The sequence below is a fragment of the Carcharhinus amblyrhynchos genome, chromosome 2 (genome assembly GCF_965287045.1).
Source record: "Carcharhinus amblyrhynchos chromosome 2, sCarAmb.v2.hapA, whole genome shotgun sequence".
NCBI classification, from domain to species: Eukaryota; Metazoa; Chordata; class Chondrichthyes; order Carcharhiniformes; family Carcharhinidae; genus Carcharhinus; species Carcharhinus amblyrhynchos.
Window position 1 is genome coordinate 79,774,802 of NC_137325.1, and position 19,499 is coordinate 79,794,300.

Below are 19,499 nucleotides of genomic sequence, written 5' to 3' on the forward strand. Positions count from 1 at the left end.
CATATCAACACTTCAGTAAATAACATGAGGTTTGTTACATGACAACTGATGTAAGGTTACATACAAAGCGATCCAACTTCCATCTAAACCACCATTCATGAAGGAATCCCTGCCATTCAAATAGCTTTGAAATTGGCCACACTGAAAATGCATTTTCAAAAGAACTCTGAAAACAAACAAAACAAACAATAATTTGAGACGGAGCACAGTATTAAATGGTTAAGCTTAGAAATCACGTGGAATAAATATAAACATTCCTGCACGCTCTGAACAAATCTGGTGTTTCAAAGTTCGGTTGAAATTTAATGCAAATTAACAAAGTCATAGAGTCATTACAGCTCAGAAGGCCATTTAACTCAAAGGGTACATGTTGACTCTCTGCAATCCAGTCAGTCCCTTGCTCGTTCTCTGTCACTGTAGCCCTGAAAATTTAATTTCCTCAAGCTCTCATTGAATTTCTTTTTGAAATGATTAATCGTCCTCTTCCATTGTTTGCTGGAGCACACAAGTGAAGGAGCAGAGAGAGAGATAAGATTTTACCTGTTAAAAACCTGTTTAAATAAGTTTAAAGCACTTTGTTCTTTGTAGAACTGTTTAAAGCATTTATTGTATTTACTGCTTTAAGAATTCTGAGGGAGTGGTTAGAAGGGAGTTGTGGCCCAGCAAGCTTTAAATCAGCGCCAGGTTTAAAAGGAGGCCTGGTGTAGACAGCGGGCAGCGTCAGAGCAGGCAGCGGAGTGAGAGGGAAGTAGAGCGAGCAATTAGGGCTTAATATCAAAAGGGCTGGAGAGAAAAAGGGCCAGGTGAGTTGGTGTGGAAATTTTCAATATTGCTACAGTGAATAATGGAGGGGCATGTGATGTGTGGTTTCTGTATGATGTGGGAACTGGTGGACCCCAGGGTCCTTCCCAGTGACCATGTCTGCAGTAAGTGCAGATTGCTGGAGGAGCTCCAGCTCAAGGTAGATGAGCTGGCCTCTGAGCTACAGACACTGAAGGCTCATCAGGGGGAAAAAGGGTGCCATAGTCAATGGGGTGCAAGTGACATCCATCCCCCCTGCACTGGCTAAATCTAAGGGTCAGGAACAAGAGGGGGCTGCTGAGAGGAGGAAAGAGGGTGGGGAGAGGAGGCCTCAGCCTCTCAAGCTGCATAATAGGTTTGAGGTTCTTGCTTCCAGTGTGGACGAGAACGATGGAGGTGAGGTTGGAGAGCAAACTGCACACGGTACAGTGATGCAGCAGGACATAGGCAAAGAGAAGGTGAAAAGAAACGTAGTAGTAATTGGGGATAGTGGGGTGAAGGGTATTGACACTGTCCTTTGTCACAATGACAAAGTGCACAGAAGGGTGTGCTGTCTGCCTGGTGCTCGGGTCCGGGATGTCATAAGAACATAAGAAATAGGAGCAGGAGTAGGCCATCTGGCCCTTCGAGCCTGCCCCGCCATTCAATAAGATCATGGCTGATCTGTCGTGGCTCAGTTCCACTTTCCGGCCCTCTCCCCATAACCCTTAATCCCCTCTCTTATCAAAAACCCATCAACCCGCTTCTTGAAAACATTTAGCGAGGCAGCCTCCACCACTTCAATGGGTAGAGAATTCCAGAGATTCACCACCCTTTGAGTGAAGAAGTTCCTCCTCAACTCCGTTCTAAAACGCCCCCCCTTTATCTTGAGGCTGTGCCCCCTAGTCCTACTGTCTTTTTTCAGTAGGAAGAGTCTCTCCACCTCTATCCTATCCATCCCATTCATCATCTTATACGTCTCAATGAGATCTCCCCTCATTCTTCTAAACTCCAACGAGTACAAGCCTAGTTTATTCAGCCTCTCCTCACAGTTCAACCCCCTCAACTCCGGTATCAGCCTAGTAAACCTCCTCTGCACTCCCTCCAAGGCCAAAATATCTTTGCGCAGGTGCGGCGCCCAAAACTGCACACAGTACTCCAGCTGCGGCCTCACCAATGCCCTATACAGCTGCAGCAAGACCTCCCTACTTTTATATTCAATCCCCTTCGCTATGAAGGCCAGCATCCCATTCGCCTTCCTGACCACCTGCTGCACCTGCAAGCTGGGTTTTTGCGACTCATGCACAAGGACCCCGAGGTCCCTCTGCACCGTCGCCTGCTGCAGTTTTTCGCCCCGTAAGTAATAGTCCTTCCTACCATTCTTCCTACCAAAGTGGACCACCTCACACTTGCCAACATTAATTTCCATTTGCCATTTCCTGGCCCATTCGCCCAGCCTATCTAGATCCTTCTGCAGACTCTCCACACCCTCCGCACAATTTGCCTTTCCCCCAATCTTGGTGTCATCCGCAAATTTCGACACCCTACACTCGGTTCCCTCCTCCAGATCATCTATATAAATGGTAAAAAGCTGAGGCCCCAGCACCGACACCTGGGGCACTCCACTAGTCACCATCCGCCAATCCGAATAGCACCCGTTGACCCCCACTCTCTGCCTCCTATTTGACAACCAATCCTCTATCCACGCTAACACCCTACCCCCAACTTCAAGTCCCCTGACCTTCTGCAATAACCTCTTATGAGGTACTTTGTCAAACGCCTTCTGAAAATCCAGAAAGACCACATCCACCGGCTCTCCTCTATCCACCGCCCTAGACACATCCTCATAGAACTCCAGTAAATTTGTCAGACACGACTTCCCTTTAATGAAACCGTGCTGCGTCTGCTCTATCAAGCAATTGCCTTCAAGATGCCTCGCAATTTCCTCCTTAATGACGGATTCTAACATTTTACCTACCACAGACGTTAAACTAACCGGCCTATAATTCCCTGCCTTTTGCCTGGCACCCTTCTTAAACAACGGCGTAACATTAGCCGTTTTCCAATCTTCCGGCACTTCCCCGGAATCCAGCGACGTCTGGAAAATAACCACCAAGGCATCCACTATAACCTCCGCCATTTCTTTCAGAACCCTCGGATGCATTCCATCCGGTCCTGGGGACTTGTCCACAATCAGCCCCTCCAGTCTGTCGAGCACCGCCTCTCTAGTAACAGTAATGTCATTAAGACCCTCCAGTCCTACCACCTTTCCATCGCTAACACACGGCAAATTATTCACGTCCTCCTCCGTGAAGACAGAAACAAAAAAGTTATTCAATACCTTAGCCATATCCCCATCCCCTACCACTAGGTCCCCTTTCTCATCCTCTAAAGGACCAACGTTCACCCTAGCCAGCCTCTTCCTTTTTATATATTTATAAAAACTCTTGCTATCCTTTTTTATATTAAGCGCTAGCCCAGCTTCATAGTTTCTCCTATCCTCCTTTATCAACTTCTTTGTCAATCTTTGTTGACATTTAAACCTCTCCCAATCCTCTTCTCGCCCACTACTCTTAGCTACTCTAAATTCCTCCGCTTTTAATTTAACACTTTCCTTCACCTCCTTCGTTATCCACGGCTTATTACCTCTCCTCCTACAGTCCTTTTTGACCGTCGGAATAAATTTCTGCTGAGCACCAAGAAAGATCTCCTTAAAGATCCTCCACTGCTCCTCAGCAGACCCTCCCTCCAATGCACTCCCCCAGTCCACATTCGCCAATTCTTCTCTCATCCTACCGTACTCCCCTCTATTCAAACAAAGGACGCGTGTCCGGGAACCCACTTTCTCCTCCTCCATCTGCACCAGAAACTCCACCATACAATGATCACTCTCTCCAAGAGGATCCTTCACCGCAAGGTCCCTAATTCTACCCGCCTCATTACATAGCACCAGATCCAAGATAGCTCGCTCCCTCGTCGGCTCCAACACACACTGTTCAAGGAAATTATCCTGGCAGCATTCCAAGAACTCCTCCTCGAGCCCACCGTGTCCAACATGGGTCGACCAATCAATACGCAGATTGAAATCCCCCATAACTACGGCTGTGCCATTCCTGCACGCCGCACTTATTTGCACGTTAACAGCCCGCCCCACCTCCAGATCATTATTCGGGGGCCTATAGACGACACCCACCAGCGTCTTCCTCCCTTTGCTGTTCCTAATCTCCACCCACAACGATTCCACGTTCTGCTCCTTGGCTCCAATATCATCCCTTGCTACCACCTTGATGCTATCCTTAATCAGCAGAGCTACGCCCCCCCCCCCTCTTTCCTCCTGCCTATCCTTCCTAAATACTTGATACCCTTGGACATTCAGCTCCCAGTCCCTGTCACCTTACAGCCACATCTCTGTAATGGCCACCAGATCATATCCATTTGTGTTGATCTGCGCCACCAGCTCATCCACTTTATTCCGAATGCTTCGTGCATTCAGATACAGCGCTTTCATCCCAGCCTTCACCTGGACCCTATTTGCCGTAACTCCACCAACCGTACTCACGCCCCCTACTCCCTCTATTATTGGGACATCCTCGGCCTCTTCCCTTACCTGTACCCTCTCCTTAACTTTAGACCTCGTAAGGTCACCTACCCTCGCACCCTCCCCCCCCCTAATTAGTTTAAAGCCCTGTCTACAGTCCTCTTCACTCGATTCGCCAGCACTCTGGTCCCAGCACGGTTCAGACCAACCCCATCCCGCCCGAACAGGTCCCACCTACCCCAATACTGGTGCCAATGCCCCATAAATTCAAACCCATTCCTCCCACACCAATCTCTGAGCCATCCATTCACTTCCTTAATCCCGTCAACCCTACGCCCGTCTGCACACTGTTCAGGCAGTAGCCCAGAGATGACCACCTTGTCGGTTCTACTTTTTAATTCCATTCCCAGCTTCTCATACTCCCTCCCCAGATCCTCAGTCCGCACTTTGCCTACGTCGTTGGCACCCACATGTACCACGACTGGATTCTCACCCTCCCACTCCAGGTTCCTCTGCAGCCCAGCTGCGACATCCCGGACCCGAGCACCAGGCAGACAACACACCCTTCTGTGCACTTTGTCATTGTGACAAAGGACAGTGTCAATACCCTTCACCCCACTGTCCCCAATTACTACTGCGTTCCTTTTTCCCTTCTTTTTGCCTATGTCCTGCTGCATCACTGTACCGTGTGCAATTTGCTCACCAACCTCACCTGTCGCATCTATAGGCCCCCGAATAATGATCTGGAGATGGGGCGGGCTGTTAACGCGCAAATAAGTGCGGCATGCAGGAATGAGACGGCCGTAATTATGGGGGATTTCAATCTGCATATTGATTGGTCGACCCATGTTGGACGCGGTGGGCTCGAGGAGGAGTTCTTGGAATGCTGCCGGGATAGTTTCCTGGAACAGTGTGTGTTGGAGCCGACGAGGCAGCGAGCTATCTTGGATCTGGTGCTATGTAATGAGGCGGGTAGAATTAGAGAACTTGCGGTGAAGGATCCTCTTGGGGAGAGTGATCATTGTATGGTGGAGTTTCTGGTGCAGATGGAGGAGGAGAAAGTGGGCTCCCGGACACGCGTCCTTTGTTTGAACAGAGGGGAGTACGGTAGGATGAGAGAAGAATTGGCGAATGTGGACTGGGGGAGCACGTTGGAAGGTAGGTCTGCTGAGGAACAGTGGAGGATCTTTAAGGAGATCTTTCTTGGTGCTCAGCTGAAATTTATTCCGATGGTCAAAAAGGACTGTAGGAGGAGAGGTAATAAGCCGTGGATAACGAAGGAGGTGAAGGAAAGTGTTAAATTAAAAGCGGAGGCGTTTAGAGTAGCTAAGAGTAGTGGGCAAGAACAGGATTGGGAGAGGTTTAAATGTCAACAAAGATTGACAAAGAAGTTGATAAAGAAGGGTAGGAGAAACTATGAAGCTGGGCTAGCGCTTAATATAAAAAAGGATAGCAAGAGTTTTTATAAGTATATAAAAAGGAAGAGGCTGGCTAGGGTGAACGTTGGTCCCTTAGAGGATGAGAAGGGGGACTTAGTGGTAGGGGATGGGGATATGGCTGAGGTCTTGAACTACTTTTTTGTTTCGGTCTTCACGGAGGAGGACGTGAATAATTTGCCGGATGTTAGAGATGGAAAGGTGGTAGGACTGGAGGGTCTCGATGACATTACTGTTACTAGAGAGGTGGTGCTCGACAGACTGGAGGGGCTGATTGTGGACAAGTCCCCAGGACCGGATGGAATGCATCCGAGGGATCTGAAAGAAATGGCGGAGGTGATAGTGAATGCCTTGGTGGTTATTTTCCAGACGTCGCTGGATTCCGGGGAAGTGCCGGAAGATTGGAAAACGGCTAATGTTACGCTGTTGTTTAAGAAGGGTGCCAGGCAAAAGGCAGGGAATTATAGGCCGGTTAGTTTAACGTCTGTTGTAGGAAAAATGTTAGAATCCGTCATCAAGGAGGAAATAGCGAGGCATCTTGAGGGGAACTGCTTGATAGAGCAGACGCAGCACGGTTTCGTTAAAGGGAAGTCGTGTCTGACAAATTTACTGGAGTTCTATGAGGATGTGTCGAGGGCGGTGGATAGAGGAGAGCCGGTGGATGTGGTCTTTCTGGATTTTCAGAAGGCGTTTGACAAGGTACCTCACAAGAGGTTATTGCAGAAGGTCAGGGGGCATGGAATTGGGGGTAGGGTGTTAGCGTGGATAGAGGACTGGTTGTCAAATAGGAGGCAGAGAGTGGGGGTCAATGGGTGCTATTCGGATTGGCGGATGGTGACTAGTGGAGTGCCCCGGGGGTCGGTGCTGGGGCCTCAGCTATTTACCATTTATATAGATGATCTGGAGGAGGGAACTGAGTGTAGGGTGTCGAAATTTGCCGATGACACCATGATTGGTGGAAAGGCAAATTGTGCAGAGGGTGTGGAGAGTCTACAGAAGGATCTAGAAAGGCTGGGCGAATGGGCCAGGAAATGGCAAATGGAATTTAATGTTGGCAAGTGCGAGGTGGTCCACTTTGGTAGGAATAATGGTAGGAAGGATTATTACTTGCGTGGAGAAAAACTGCAGCAGGCGACGGTGCAGAGGGACCTCGGGGTCCTTGTGCATGAGTCGCAAAAACCCAGCCTGCAGGTGCAGCAGGTGGTCAGGAAGACGAATGGGATGCTGGCCTTCATCGCGAGGGGGATTGAATATAAAAGTAGGGAGGTCTTGCTGCGGCTGTATAGGGCATTGGTGAGGCCGCAGCTGGAGTACTGTGTGCAGTTTTGGGCGCCGTACTTACGCAAGGATATTTTGGCCTTGGAGGGAGTGCAGAGGAGGTTTACTAGGATGATGCCGGAGTTGAGGGGGTTGAGCTATGAGGAGAGGCTGAATAAATTAGGCTTGTACTTGTTAGAGTTTAGAAGAATGAGGGGAGATCTCATTGAGACGTATAAGATGATGAATGGGATGGATAGGATAGAGGTGGAGAGACTCTTCCCGCTCAGAAAGGATAGTAGGACTAGGGGGCACAGCCTCAAGATAAAGGGGGGGGGGGGGCGCGGTTTAGAACGGAGTTGAGGAGGAACTTCTTCACTCAAGGGTGGTGAATCTCTGGAATTCTCTGCCCGTTGAAGTGGTGGAGGCTACCTCGCTAAATATTTTTAAGACGCGGGTTGATGGGTTTTTGATAAGAGAGGGGATTAAGGGTTATGGGGAGAGGGCGGGAATGTGGAACTGAGCCACGACAGATCAGCCATGATCTTATTGAATGGCGGGGCAGGCTCGAAGGGCTAATTGGCCTACTCCTGCTCCTATTTCTTATGTTCTTATGTTCTGTCCTCATTTTGACCAACTCTGGGTCATGGATCAGTTCACACTAAGGTATGAAAGTGTGGTTTCCAGCTTGCATCATAGTTGATAAAATAATGATCACGTGAATAACTTTATTGGATTTCAAAGACTGGGACAGTAAACTAACACTTAAGTACACAACATTCTAACTTCATGGTCCAAAGCAACAAAGTTCACAGCATGTATGTTTGAGACAGGTTTAATGCCACTAAGGTAATAAACTGGTGTTCAGTTGAAGGAATAGACATTGACATTTTTACATCTCTTTTAATTTAAGCTTTTTTGGAAGTAAAACAAATCTAGTAATATGTTTGAATGGCAAACACAGTGCTTATGGAACATCTTAATTTTGCATTTAAACTAAATGGTCCTGAAGCAATGAATGTGAAATGTTTGCAATTTAGTTTCAAGTGCAAAATAAACTCAGAAAGAAGAGGAATGACTCAGCCATTTAAAGCAGTGAGCAGTTGGACTGCATGGACCAGAAAAGATCCCAGATTTATGCAGAGTTATACAATCTCTCATCAGTCTGGACAACAAGAATGGTACATCTGGCTTCTATAATCTTGGAGTAAGAGGCAAGGGAATGAAAGAAAGGCAGCCTGTGCTCTTGTTCCTCAGGATGAAGATCAACTTGCATCGGCTTCTGGCACAATCAGAGCATGAACCTGATGAACGGGATCTGAAGTCTAAGCCAAACTGTGCCTCAATTGACCTGCCACCACTCTCCTGGCAGCGTCATGCATCTCATCAAGTAGACTCTGATGAAACTTTTCCAGCTCCAAAGCCACAGTTTGATCAATGGGGGAAGCCTAGAACAATAGCTGCAGCACATTTTTCTGGAGCCAGCAGCCCATGTGGCCATACTCTGAACAATCTACACAATTGCTGGTTAAGCTACTCTCATCTTTTGGTGGAAATTTGATGGAAACCTACATGATATGGCTCTGCTCATGTATAACTAAATTTACTATTGGTGTTTTGCAGGCACTAGAACCCCAATTTAGGTGTGCAAATTACTTGACATCAGCTTCTGACAGACATTTGGAACATCTATAAAGGCACCACCTCCAATATAGCAAACAGCTCACTTTCAGGTTAGATGGGCCATAGAAAGTTAATACTTGAAATCTGAAAGACGAGTGATGATTTTATGCCCGAGAAATGGATCACATCAAGTTGAATTGCCACCCTTCCAATCTCTGATAAACAATTGAAACTGGACGTGATGCCTTGTAAGGTTGAATGAAACTAAAGACCCCTTACCGGGGCTATTTAAAGGATTCACTAACTAGATTATTTCTGCTGGCGTAATTGTGTGTGTTTTCGGAGTTTTCTTTTACTTAGCTAAAGTTTCACTGGTCTACTGGAAGGCTCTGAGAACTGGACATTACAGAGAATGAAATGGTTTCACTCATATTAAGGAACATCACTTTCCCCAAACAACCACTCTGTTTAGTTTCCTAAGGTCTGTCTGTTGGGGGTAGGACTGGACTTCTCCATGTCCCTTTGACAACATACACAAACTACCTGATAGGTTAAAGTTTAAAGCTTTTAAAGTTAAAGTCTAAAGTTATGAATTAGTTTCACAAGTAGGCTTGCATTAATACAGCAATGAAATTTACTGCAAAAATCCTCTAGTCACCACACTCTGGCACCTGTTTGGGTACACTGAAGAATTTAGCATGGCCAATGCATGTAATCAACATGTTTTTCACACTATGGGAGGAAAACGAGCACTTGAGCAAACCCATGCAGACACGGGGAAAACATGCAGACACTCCAACATGACCCAAGCCAGGAATTGAACCTGGGTCCTAGGCGTTGAGGCAGCATTGCTAACCAAATGTGCCACCGTGATTTTTGCGTATACCAAGTATTTGTTAGTGCATACCCATCTTCTGTAACCTGGTCCACTGCTTTCACGATCTTGGAACTGTATTCCTAGTACTACTTCCATTGCGAGTTCTTCTTAAGCTCATGTCTGAAAAATCAATCCCCTTCAACGCCCCTCATCCCATCATAGATGCAGGATGTCTCCTCTCCTTTTTCTTGTATCTCACACATCCATTGCATTGTCAGAAAATCTTGCTGGATGCGCTCTTACACGGTCAGCCATTCCTCAAAGGGTTACAAGTGTTAAAATAACTCTCACCACGTCTTGCAAACACTCCAACTGTACAGTGCCTCCAACTTAAGAGGTGCAGGCTCCTTCACCAGCACTAGCCACTCATGACAGAGCTTCCTACTATTACATGTAGCCAATGAATCATGCAGGCTGCACTGCTGCCCTTAGCAATCTCAAAGCAGCAGCCAGCAGGAATTTAACATGCTGCCTGGAACACAACGAATGGGCATGGGATAATCGTATATCCCTATCCCCATTTTCAAGAATTATCCAATTTAACCACCAGGATCTGCACTGTTAACAGAGAATCTAAAATAATTTGCAAACATGGCTAAATGCTATATTTTGTACTGAAAGATTTTTCATGGTTGTAACGTACAACTTGAAACATCAAATCAAATTTGGCTGTGAAAAAAAAAATCACAAAATTGGAATCCACTTCGACTGAAAAATATTAAATATTACATTTGACAAACCAAGGGCAGCACAGTGACACCGTGGTTAGCACTGCTTCCTCAAAGCACCAGGGACTCAGGTTCATTCCAGCCTTGGGTGACTGCCTGCACATTCTCCCCATGTCTCCATGGATTTCCTCTGGTGTTGCGGTTTCCTCCCACATTCCAAAGACATGGAGGTTAGGTTTATCGACCATACTAAATTGCCCCTTAGTGTCAGGAGGTGTGTAGGGTAGGGGGATTGGTTAAGAGGATTAGCTGGGTAAATATTTGGGGTTACAGGGATAGGACACAGGAGGGGATCTGGGTAAGATACTCCATCAGAGAGTTGGTGCAAACATGGTGGGCCAAATGGCCTCTTTCCTCACTGTAGGGATTCTATGACTCTAGTTCTTTAAGGATTTGCTATTCTTCCAACCTGAACACTATTAAAAGTTGAATGCTAATCTCAAATACATAAAACTATAGAAAAGTTACAGTACAAAAGGAGACCATTTGGCCTATCTTGTCCGTGGCAGCCCAAGAACACCCAGGTGCCCTTTCTAATTCCTTCCTGCTCCTGGGCCAATAGAATATATATTTTCAAAGTTAGATTGCCTGTCTGATAGATTTGAAAAGTAATTTGGTCATTTAGAATGAATCACTTTGTGAAGTTTGACGGACAACAATGTTTTTCAAAACTAGAAAGTGCAAAATAGTATATATGGATGGGCAATAGATCAAGAAAGAACACACCTCTAACAATAAAAATAATGCACCTAATTCCTTCTACTCTTCAAGAAAAAAAAGAAACAGCAAACTCTTCCTTTTCCTAATTCTCACTTAAAAAAATATAAGCACTAACCTGAGAAGTTGCAAGTAGGCATATACTTAAAAACAAACCAAGCAGTTTGATAACTACCTCCCAATAGGGGGAACAAGAACCTGAAATAAAAAAATTGGAAATTCTACATTAGATCAGTGCACTAATAAATTTAGATTATTAGGTCATTGTTGAACTATAAAAGGCTATGAAAGCATATGCTGAGTGCTAAAATTATTCCATGTAGATTCCATGTGGTGCTCTTAATAGGATTTGGTACAATTAGCTAACTTAAAAATAAATCTGAACATTTACATAGTATTACACTATAGTTATTGTGTGAAAGAATAAGGGCCATTAAATAGATCTCTGCTCCTCCCGCCCCCACCCACCATCGCTCAAATAATCCATAGCCAATTTTATTTAGCAACCCTAAGGATCTGTCCTGTTTCAGAACTCATTTTGATTGAAAATGAATGTTCTTGAGTTCTGAATCAGCTACATATTCTGATTGAAAATGAATGTTCTTATGTAGCTATTAGGTCATCTGGCAGATGACCAAAGAGATAGAGCACTCTAGCTTCTTGCCTCCCAGTTATTCAAATCTGCCAGTTAGCATAATTGGACCGTTTCATCGCTAAAGAACAAGGAAGTGCTTATGTTAGTTGACCTTATACATTTTTGGAACTTGCTTCCATAACACAATCTTCCTGTGATAAAAATAAGGCAATGTGACGTATCTGCTATGGCCTTCCCACTTAATAGTTTCAACAATGTTTTTTTTTCATACAATGTGTGGAAAGAAAAGCATTGCATTTTTTTATAAACTATTTGTATACCATTTTCATCTTTCTTGCCAGTTTGAGGCCAAATGCCTAAAGTCACATAAATGACCATGAACCAGAAAGTTACTAGTGGAACAAAGTAGTAGAATTGATATGGTCGATCCATCACGAGGCACAGCACCACAACCAAGAAATTCAGACGAAATAATATCTGTAAAATAGAATTGATAAATCAAAGATTAGTTTCCAGCATGCTGTCAAAGTTAACAAACAGCAACCATTAATCAGCATTTGGGGACAACTTCAATATTAAAAAAACCCCTTTGTAAGCAGAGGCGATAATGGCAATAATGAAAACAAATCTTAACAATGCCTCACTTTTGTAAACTCACATACACAATATTTCACTATCGTTTCTGCTCTCTGCTCCAGATCAACTATTCTTCCCTGCTCTTCACAAATTAAATGTTAAACCTGTCTATTCTTTTCAGTAGCTAATAGGTCTGTGTGCATTTTTGTGTTTAGTTTTTGTTTTGAAAAAAGGTTTTTAGTATTTTCAGCCTTTTCTTTTCTAGTTTCTATCAGGGTCGATTTTCCCTCATTAGCTCAGGGATCAAAGGTTAAATGTGGTACCACAAATTACACCATTTAAATAAGCCAAGTACCAGGGATTGAACTATTCTGGCTTGAATGACTCAGTACTACAACAAGCAATACATTAACCCATGAAGTAATGGAAAATTCCAAACAGAATGACAGATGTTGTCAAGTGAAAAGCATGTCATAATTTTCATAAAGGTACAGTACACTGGGCATCAGAGCCATGTTTCAGACTTGCAACAAAACTACTCAGAAAAGTTTACTACATTCCCTGGTAAGTGCCCAATGTCACCCTTTAATTTTTAAAAATTAAAGTCAAGGAAAACATTATTTTGTGAAGTAAACTGATGTGTAATAATAAACATTAAGGAAGCCTCAATTTCAGTAACACTATCTCATTTGGTTAACACTGTTGTCTCACAGTGCTAGGGTCCTGGGTTCAATTCTAGCCTTGTGTGACTGTCTGTGTGGAGTTTGCATGTTCTCCCCATGTGTGTGTGTTTCCTCCCACATTTCAAAAGGTGCGTAGGTTAGGTGGATGTGCCATGCTAAATTGCCCCTTAGTGTCCCAAGGTGTGTAGTTGAGGGGGATTAGTGGAATAAATACATGGGGTTACAGGGTTAAGGCTTGGATAAGATGATCTGTCGGAGACTTGGTGCATTCATGATGGGCCAAATGGCCTCCTGCCGCACAGTAGGGATCTATGATGATTTTATTCTCAGCAGACCCTCAGCTAATAAGAATAAACTAGCACCAATAACAGCTTTTCCATAAATATGATCATTACTGTCCTTTACAAAGATGAACCAGCTGAAACAGCCAAAAACATCCTTTGGGAAAACTAAGTGTGAATGCCAAAATGCGTATATTAGGTTTTAGATTAGGAATTCCCACTTGGGATTCAAACATTCTAGCTCTGCACTTCTTGGATTAGGTGGTCAGTTTCTATTCACCAATTCAAAAAATAACCCCCCCCCATTGAGATGAAAATTATTGCAAAGCAACGTGGATTGAAAACTGTAACATTGATTAGATTGCCAAAAGTGAAAGGCAACCCCCCACCCCCTGCCACCCCACAACTGTAAAAGTTTCCAAGCAGAATTAAACTGGCATTTGAGCTTCATACTCATGTAAAAAAATACAATTATTATGACATTCAAAAGTCTAAGAATAATAATAAAAAAGTTTTAAACAGAAATTATTTTAAAAAATACACACTAAGATTATATACCTGACAAATTCGAGAGATTCCATATTCCCCACTTTTCCAAAAGTAAGAAAAATGTCCATAACCTGTTTGGAACAGGTAAGCTGCCACAAGAACTCGAACATGCATGTACACAGGTAAAAACTAAAAATGAAAAATTTGATTAGATTATAATTTTCATGTTGATGGAATTCAAAATGTTACACAAATATTTTAACAGCAAAGATAAGAAACACCTATTAATAAGTAACACAGATTGAATAAATTTTCAATCTGAAAAGACTTCACAGTCTCCAAGTACATAATTAGAAAGCATAAGTATTGACACTTACGGTACTTGCTCCTGATATATGATATATCAGTATAATTAGCTGCATCCAACCTTTCCATTCATCTGTCTGCTCTCTGTTTAGTACAGTGGTCTAATAAGAACAAGAATAAAATGTTCATAAAAATACATACACTTCTAACTTATTAATTGCCATCTGCCAATACTGAAGAGTTTAAACTGCTCTGGCCTATAAAGTTTATAAAAGAAAAAGAAAGGCTAAAAACGCTGCTTCTGCTGGTCAAGAATTTCTTCATGCTTAATCACTTTCCAATCACAACACTCTGAACACTAAGTAGCTTATGTGAGTGTGCACATGCAACCCAGTGTGATCTGCTCAATATTTTTTCTTTTTGCAGTAGGATAACATCCATAATCTACAGATACAAACCTGTTATTAACAGTGCATTGCGTCTTCATGGCACCAAATAAATGAGCAATTTAGAGGTGACAGCAGATCCCACAACAGCAACACCCCTTTGCTGCAACTTATTTGAGAACCAACAGATGAAGATGGACAAACTTTACTATAAAGCTCAAATTACAGATAAAAGCATCTATTTTACAAAGAGAAACAGGTTCCAAAATTAAACATTAATATTTTACAAACTCAAGAATGTAACCAAACATTCAGGACTGAGAATGTATTTTGATATTTTACACAATATAACTGCAGCAGTTTTCTGCAAGGTCAAAAGTAGCATTAGGTGGCTGTGCAAATGACATAACTCATTTTGAAATAAACTACAAAAGTCTATTGTTTGGTTTAGATACCAAATCTTATTGCTTTCGATTAAGTATAGGGCAAAATAACAGTGATAGGTGGATTTAAAATAAAATACCTCTTTCGTGTTATCATTGTAGAAAAGTCCCAGCACAATAATATATACCAGTGGTATGAAGAATGTTGAATGTGTGTAATATTTCTGTTCTTTCATGAACAAATCAGCTCTGTCACAGAGATAGAAATAGCCCATGATCAGGCCTAATTTAGACAGGGACAACAGTAACTTTTCAGGATTGGAAAGGGAAGTAGTAGCAGGCTTTTTCTCTTCTCCACTCTCGACATCAGTATTAGGTTTACTCTTCCGCCAACTATGACAAAAGTAAGTGACAACTATGCAGCTCATTATACAAATAATGAAAAAGCAGCCAGTCAATTTCTGAATTAGAGAAAGGGGAGAGCGGGGAAGGCAGCATGAACCATCAATGGGCTTCACAATCTTGTTGCAGTAGGAATTCATGAGAATCATAGCATTCTGTGGAAGAAAAAACATGAGTGGTTTTTCATATTTCAACATTTTACAGGAAATTGTTCAATGTTCAATACATTAAGATTGCAAATACTTCACCGTAAGTACTCATTTAATAAAAATAATAAATAAGAGCATAAAGTAGGCCATTCAAACATGTTCTGCCATTAGCTAAATTCAAGTCAGATTTTCCACCTCAACACCTGCTGCACTCTCTCTTAATTCCCCTGGTATTCAAAATTTTTCTGCACCACATAGCATGAACTTAATACTGTGACTTCTGGAATATCAAATATTAGTTTATAAACTAAACATTACACAGTGATATAGCAATGTGTTAAAATGTCTAATTCAACAGCCAATTCACATATTATTTTTTGATAACAGTGTTACACTGTTCATCAGATAGTGTCCTCATGTCCAGTATCTAAATTCAAGTGATCCCCTTGACCTCTAGAAATTTTCATTGTCATAAGCATTTCCAGTTAAGATCAGCATTAGTATGATTCTGTTATGTCACTTTGGATATAAACTAAAAATTGGATTCATAATTAAAAAGTGAATATTAGTATAGTAAATGCCATGTGATTTTAAGGGCAGGATTTAACAGCTCGAAAACTGGAAAATCCAGCCCGAGGTCAACAGGCCTTTCCATGGTCCGCCCCTTGCCCACCCTGATTCCTGTGGCGAAATGGTAAAATTTGCCCCAAATGTTAAATGGAGCTCAAAAACCTGAATTTGAAGCCAACTAATATACTGAAACTTGGTAGGCATCTCTGAAAAAAATCTATACAGGAATATTTTTATTTGTTTCTAAATAAGCACAGAAGTATGGAAAGCTAAACCAAGCTCTTCCTGTGCACTTCACATGGTGAATGTCAATGGTAAACAAACAACTGCGCAGTTAATCAGGTGGCTAGTTACAATTGATTAATTGATTAGCAGGAACAGACTCAGGTATTTGGAACTTTTCCTGCTACAAATACTGCAAGCTTTGCTTATACACATGTAGGCAACATTGAAAGGCTTAATAATCACACAAATTTAAAAATTACATAAGCTGCAATGAGAGAAACCACAGGACTTTATTAAAGCCAATCCAGATGAGTGTCAAGGCTTAGTACAAGGGAAGATACCATAGAATGGAGGTTTGTTTATCTAACAAAGGACCTTAGACCAAAATAATTCATTAAATCAGACATGTGGACATGGGAGAGGTGACTGAAATGTACAAACCCAGGCACAAGCTGGGATATCAAGGGTAACTTAACTAATATAATCAAACTTCATGCTGATTGATATTATAATTAAGCAGGCATGCAACAATTATAATGGCTCTTAAGATTTGTATCTTATGCATAATGAAATCCTAATCAATAGTTGTGAGTAGGAAGAGATAGCTCCTGTACCTTAATTGTTATATGTTAAATTCTTGTAATCAAATCAAACTTGTGTATGCCTGAACTTTGGTTGGCTTTCCAGAGTCCAAGTTGTAGCTCAAATAAGCAGCTGTGTTAAAAACTCCACTACTGGTCTGGCTACTTGATGGGAACAAACTGGTAATAAATTTCAAAGGCTGAACGCCAAAAAGCCCTGTAACAAGCACCAACTCCAGCTCAGAGTATTTACTGAACCTGGTGAAATTTAGCACATGATGGGAGAGGTGCTGTCTTGGTGTTACATAAAATAAGGATGGTTCAAGAGAATAAGTGGAAGACAGTGACAGCCAAGAGCTCAAGTCCTAAGGCATTACATTTGGTAAACAGGTACATCAATTTTAAGGTTTTGCTTTCCTCTAAACTAGGGCAGTACTTTAAACTTGGACTAGGAAAGCATAAAGACTGTATTAAATTATAACTTAACTAGTTAAACTAACCAAGATTGTCCTAAGCAAACATATTTGCAAGCAATGTCTCCTTCTCAAAACTCTCTAGCTCAGACACACTGAATTGGAGTGCTTTATCCAGGAATTTAAATCCATAACTGCATGCTGGAAGGATGTCTCACTACCACTATCAACACCCGATAGTTTGGGTAGTAAAATAATAAATAAAAGACCCAATAAAATGGACAGTTTAGGGGAAAGAATGAGCTGAGGAACAAAGCGATGGAGAAAATCTTACACATAGGAGGAAGGAGTTTCTGGGCAGTTTTGTCCCAGAATACAGTCACACTGTAGGGGAATGTAGGTTAAGTAAAGGGAAGATATTGCTGATATTGAACCAAAAGTAGTGCGGGATTCAGGACAGTTTGAGGAGCTCATGCAGATACTGGTGCCGTCCAACAATTATGATGTACTTGCTGTCAGGTCAGCCTTAAATACTGACAAAGAGTCATCCAGACTCAAAACATTGGCTGTTCTCTCTCCACAGATGCTGTCAGGCCTGCTGAGATTTTCTAGCAATTTTTGCTTTTGCAACAGACTCTTAATGGCCTGCTTCCCTCTCAAAGTCCATCTCTATGGAAATGTGACTTTGTTTCCAAGAAGAGATCTTATTAGCACTGTTCCAACTCTCTAACTTCATTCTATTTTGGAATTAAATAGACAGTTTAAAGTATAACAGTTTACAAAACCTGATATTCTTAACACTTCCCTAGGACTTGGAGATTAACATTCTACCAACTGTCAGTATGTCTGTCCCAGTCATCGTTTTAAGGTGTGACTTTCTCACACCTTCTTCTCAGTAAGGGAACTTTTAAAAAGCCTCCCAAGCTTAATGTCGAACAGAAATCAGAACAGACCACATGACACCACTTCATTCTTCCATTTTACCCGAATGAGACAGTCCCAAAACGTAATCTTACAAGCTTCATGTTTAAAACATACACTAAATGAATAATGTCAGAGAATGTGAAGTCATGGGATAATTGGCAGAATGGATTGTTAGCTGACTTCAAAATAGTACAGAAGAGCGAAGGATAGTTATTCAGAGTGGCAGACATAGAAAGTGGTGTTCCATAAGAATCAGTGTTGCGACCACTGCTGCTCACAATTTACATTAATGATTTTTTGACTTTGGAATCAAAAGCATAATTTAGAGTTTCAGATAACACCAATAATGAGGAAGATGGCAAGAAATTACAGGAGGGCAAATTTACAGAACGGGAAAATAATTGGAAAATGAAGTTAAACAAGATAAATGTGGAGCGGTTCAACTTGCTTTAAGAATAACGAGATCAGTTATCTGAAAGGTATAAAATATGGTGAAATAGAAAAACAAAGACGTTTTAAGTGTACAAATACATGAATTACTAAATATTGTATCACAAGTTAGCAAGGTCATTGAAAAATACAAACACTTAATTTCTAGATAGAATTAAATGGAGGAAAATTATGCCAATCTGGTTCAAACCTTGGCTAGACCACATTTAGAATACTCCATGAAGTTCCAGTCATATTATTATAAAAACTATACTGAGGCACTAGAAGAGGTGCATGGAAAATTTATAAAGCTGATGGACAGAAACACATCAGGAAAAACTTATGGGTGTCTTTTCTCTTGAAAAAAGGCTGAGGAGTGACCCTATAGTCTTTCATATAGGTTTTGATAAAGTGGCTATAAAGAGAATGTTTTCACCTGTGGGAAGAGCATAACTAGAGGCCACCAATACAAGATAAGTCATTAAGAAATCAAATAGGGAATCCAAAGAAGAAACTTCTTCACCTTAAAAGTGGTGACAATGTGGAACTTGCTATCACAGGGAGTGGTTGAAGTGAATAGGATAAATAGCATAAAAGAAGAAACTGGCCAAGCTTTGAGTTAGAAGGGAGTAGAGGGTTGTGAAAATAAATTCAGATGAAAAAAGATGCGAGGATGCTCGAGTGGAGCATAAACATTGGTATTGATCCAAATTGCCTGTATCTGTGCCATACATCCTCGTGTAAACATAAAATCAATTCCATCTGATACCATCCAAAAAAGTGTGTTCAAGAGTTTAAACTTCTTTAAAAATCAAAGTGCATTTACATGCAATAAATTCAATGAGCAGAGTTTTAACCCAACAGGGTCAGTCTCTAATATATTTGATACCTCACCCTAAGTAGCCTAATTCTGACTTAATCTGGGCGGGATTAAGAGCCAGAAATGCCAGCAGATCTGACAGCATCTGTGGAGAGTGAAACAGTTAATCCTTCAGATCCCTCTGACCATCCATCAGACCCAGTAGATAACACCAGATGGAATACAAAACTCACCAGTTTCTTTTCTGGATCATTGGCCCCCATTTGTATTTCAGAAGTTATTTTGAGCAATTTCCTTTTGATTTAGATAAAGTATCTATTCCATCATAAGA

The 19,499-nt window shown here is 41.9% G+C and overlaps 1 protein-coding gene across 2 annotated transcripts in view; it reads right to left on the reverse strand.

Moving 5' to 3' along the window:
* The window catches only part of casd1 (CAS1 domain sialic acid O acetyltransferase 1), an 87,475-nt gene that overhangs the window by 16,866 nt on the left and 51,110 nt on the right, over positions 1–19,499 (reverse strand). For both annotated transcript variants that reach the window (XM_080207911.1, XM_080207912.1), the window contains 6 exons: positions 14,796–15,212; positions 13,958–14,047; positions 13,650–13,769; positions 11,872–12,028; positions 11,075–11,154; positions 65–166 (listed from right to left, as the gene is read on the reverse strand). In XM_080207911.1, the coding sequence (XP_080064037.1) occupies positions 65–166; positions 11,075–11,154; positions 11,872–12,028; positions 13,650–13,769; positions 13,958–14,047; positions 14,796–15,212 (966 nt within the window). The remainder of the gene's footprint in view (positions 1–64; positions 167–11,074; positions 11,155–11,871; positions 12,029–13,649; positions 13,770–13,957; positions 14,048–14,795; positions 15,213–19,499) is intronic.